The sequence below is a fragment of the Halichoerus grypus genome, chromosome 6, assembly GCF_964656455.1.
Source record: "Halichoerus grypus chromosome 6, mHalGry1.hap1.1, whole genome shotgun sequence".
Lineage (NCBI taxonomy): Eukaryota > Metazoa > Chordata > Mammalia > Carnivora > Phocidae > Halichoerus > Halichoerus grypus.
This window is the reverse complement of record NC_135717.1, coordinates 115205806-115209284: the sequence shown is the minus strand read 5'-3', so window position 1 is coordinate 115209284 and position 3479 is coordinate 115205806. Positions and strand designations below refer to the sequence as shown.

The window sequence follows — 3479 nt, the reverse complement described above, 5'->3', positions numbered from 1 at the left end:
CGTAGGCCTGGAACAAGACTTGAACCAGGCAGGGATCTGAAGCTGTCCAGGCTCAGGTGAGTGGTGGGGAGGTTCAGGAAGGGCCATCAGAATGCACCCCTTTCATGGCACTCTATGTGAAGAAGACTCAGAATGGTGCCCAACAATATGGACTCTCTTTCTCCCTTTCTATCCCAATTTCTCCTCCATGCTACTTTCCTCTGACATCTAGATATAATTTCCTTTGGATAAGTACCCAGAAGTGGGATTACTGGATCATATGGTAGTTCTGTTTTTAGTTTTTTGGGGATCCTCCATACTGTTTTTTGTGAGAATTTTCTTGGGCCCCCCTGTGGATAGGTGTCATATATTCCATGGGGGTTTTCCCATCTCAGTTCATTGGGGGAGGACACTGGGGTCAGAGGAACTAATGCTTCTCTGTTGGAAAAGGAGGAACGTTGAGATAGCTGGTGATAGCTCTTCCTGCCTCCTCTTCTGTTGCACAACTGTTTCTCCTGTTACGAGGATGCAGTGGAGTTGGGTTAGATGGTAAGCTTGGGCTTCCTGGCCAGCACCTTCCTGAGAGCTGCCTTCACTTCCTGGTTCTTCAGACTGTAGATGAGGGGGTTTAGCAGCGGGTCACCACACTGTACTGCATAGAGAGTACTTGCTCCAGGGCTGAGCCAGATGCTGGGGTCATGTACCTTGAAGGGAACGGCACAAAGGAGTAAACTGAGCTCAGAACAATGGCCACAATACTGGTGGCAACCACGGTCCATCCCATACCAGAGACTCTGCAAAGAGAGTCCTTAGAGCTGAATCAACTAACAGCGGTAGCAGCATCTGTGTGAACAGTGAGAAGTCAGTCATTTCTACCTTCAAATGTCTCCAAACATGATTTATCTTACAAGAGCTGCCCTGAGAAAAAAGAAAGTTCTGTAGCACATCAAGTGCTGCAGGTTAGAATAAAACTAATAATACTTTCATGCATTTCTCTAGTACTTCATACTCTTCAAAACATCTTTTCTAGATAGTTATGATAAAGACGGAAGGATTTTTTTTTCTCCTTTTCCCTGTATATACAACTGTATGTTTGCATCTTGTGAGGATTTTTTTCTTGCCAAAGTGTATGCTTACTCTAATAATGCTGTCATTGTTCCCAACATTTATGGTTCTGGGAATTACCTTCAGTCACGGCATGTTATTTTATATAATGCTAATGGAACAAACATTTGTCCTTTTATGTACATTTTTCTTTGGCTTAGAAAAGAAGACAAGCTTGATAAATGGAAGTGGAAGATAAACATATGTTAAGCACAAGATTTGAATCCAAAATAATAAGGTTAATTTTGGGGTACATTTTGTTGTGTCTCACTGGGAGTATTTCCCAAAGAAGCATTATTATTATTATTATTATTTTTTTGCAACAGGGCCATCATCACTGGAATGTTCTTTGTGGGTTCTGGTGTGCTCGATTTAAAAAGATATTCATTTTACTGTCATTTTTCTTCATCTAATTTATCCCTCCTAACATTTCTGTGAAGTAGGTAAGAGCAATCTTATTGTCTCCCTTTGGTATATGAGGAAAATGAGACAGAGAGAGATAAAGAGATTTGTCCACAGCCTCAGGTAGGCACTTCTGGATTATTCCTTATCATTCTTTTCCACCCTTGCCTTCCCTTCAAGTAACAAGCAGGTGAGAGAAGTATGGAGCAATTTGTATAAATCCATTTCCAGTTCACTAGTAGACACCATGGGCCATTAATTATTCTGCTCCTAGTAAGTGGGAACTTGTCAGCTAGAGCTGTTTATGTTTGAAAGAAGTATGGTAAGAAAGAGCATGATGTTTTAAGTCAGTGAGACTTGATTTATACTATGGCTCCATTACTAACTTGTTCTGGGAACTTTGAGAAATTACCTGGTTACTCTTGAAACTTAAGGTCCTTACCTGAAAGTGGGGTTAATAATATTTCTCTTGCAGTATGCTACATACTAAAATTGAGCTTGAGCATGTAAAAGCAGTTGGTGCACAGTAGGTGCCCAATAAATAGTTATAGCACAAATAAGCTTTGGAGACATCATCTTCCAGTAGGAAAAAAAGATGTCATCTGTTTCAAGAATGATATGTTTTATTGTTTTGTCTAGCACTGAATAAAAATCTACCAAGGGCTCTCTGATTTCCTTTTGAGAGCTATTAATCATAAGTTAATGAAAGTAGGAAATCTCTAGTCCTTGTATAAGCTCATCTTTCAGAGTTAGACAATTGAGATCTGAGAAAGAAAATGGATTTTTTATAGCTCACACAGCCAGTCCACAGGAGAGCCAGAACTAGAACCCAGGCCTTCTGAATTCCAGTGCAGTCACTTTCCTACTACTTTGCAAGACCAAGGCTAATTTAGGGCAAGGGATATCCTACATTTACATTTAGGAGGTTATAGTATGACATACCTGAAAACTCCTGAACCATAAAAGATGGTGACCACAAGAAAATGAGAAGAGCAGGTGGAAAAGATCTTGCTCCGACCCATGGCAGAGTTGATTCCCAGGGCTGTCATGATGATACGAGTGTAGGAGGCCAGCAATAAGACAAGCGTACCAAGGCCCAGGACAGCCATGGTGGTCAGGATGGAGGCAACACTAACATAGGGGTCCGAACAGGTCAGCAGGAGCACTGGGGGAAGCTCGCAGGCAAAACTGTGGACAAGATTGGGGCCACAGAAGTGCTGCTGAGCCAGAAGGATACTGTTAACCAGGCCAGTCCCCATTCCTATGGTCCACGATACTCCCACCAGGCCAGTACATACCTTCTTGTTCATAGCCACCACATACAACAGTGGGTGGCACACAGCCTGGAACCGGTCATAAGCCATGACTGAAAGGAGGCAAGCTTCAGCGGCCCCGGAAAATATGACCACGGAGATCTGGGTGAAACACTCAAGGGGGGATATAGTCTTCCACTTGGAAAGAAGGTTCTCTAGCAGTTTAGGCACAATGACTGAGGAATAGAAAGCATCCAGGAAGGAGAGGTGACTCAGGAAGAAGTACATGGGCGTGTGGAGGTGAGAATCAGCTCTGATCACCAGCAGCATTGTCAGGTTCCCCATCAGGGTCAGGAGGTAAATCCCCAGGAAGAGCACAAAGAGCACAGCCTGGATCTGAGGGTTGTTGGATAGTCCTAGGAGGACAAATGTGGTGACTGTGGTTATGTTGCCAATTTCCATGGAGCATTTAAGTTCTCCTTTCAGAGGGACAAGAATGGAAAAGAATGATCACATGGGCTATCAGTCTCAGAGCATGCCTGGGGATGAGGGATTGGGAGTAAAGCTTCACTATTGATCCAGGACAGATTGTGTAGCAGCCACACCCCTTCCATGTCAGACCTCCTTAGTCCTTCTCGGCTCAGGGCAAGAAGCTATTGGCCAAGGTGGAGAAGGTGGGAAAGAAGAATGTAGACAATCTGACCTAGAAAGGACAGAGAAGAGAACAGAGATTATCCAGAC

The 3479-nt window shown here is 43.4% G+C and overlaps 1 protein-coding gene across 1 annotated transcript; it reads right to left on the bottom strand.

Annotated features, from left to right (window-relative positions):
* Window positions 1-607: 607 nt before the first annotated feature.
* OR5BS1 (olfactory receptor family 5 subfamily BS member 1) lies at window positions 608-3250 on the bottom strand. Its single transcript, XM_036108930.2, has 2 exons — window positions 2428-3250; window positions 608-683 (listed from the first exon to the last, which is right to left on the bottom strand). The coding sequence occupies exons 1-2, from the start codon at window positions 3198-3200 to the stop codon at window positions 608-610; spliced, it is 849 nt and encodes a 282-aa protein (XP_035964823.2). The 5' UTR covers window positions 3201-3250.
* Between the last annotated feature and the right edge of the window lie 229 nt (window positions 3251-3479).

Excerpts from the sequence above, each read along its gene's own strand:
- OR5BS1 (XM_036108930.2), bottom strand. The coding sequence starts at position 3,200 with ATGGAAATTGGCAACATAACCACAGTCACCACATTTGTCCTCCTAGGA. Across the intron at positions 684-2,427 it reads TATGGTTCAGGAGTTTTCAG|GTACATGACCCCAGCATCTG; the intron begins GTATGTCATACT and ends GTTCCCTTCAAG.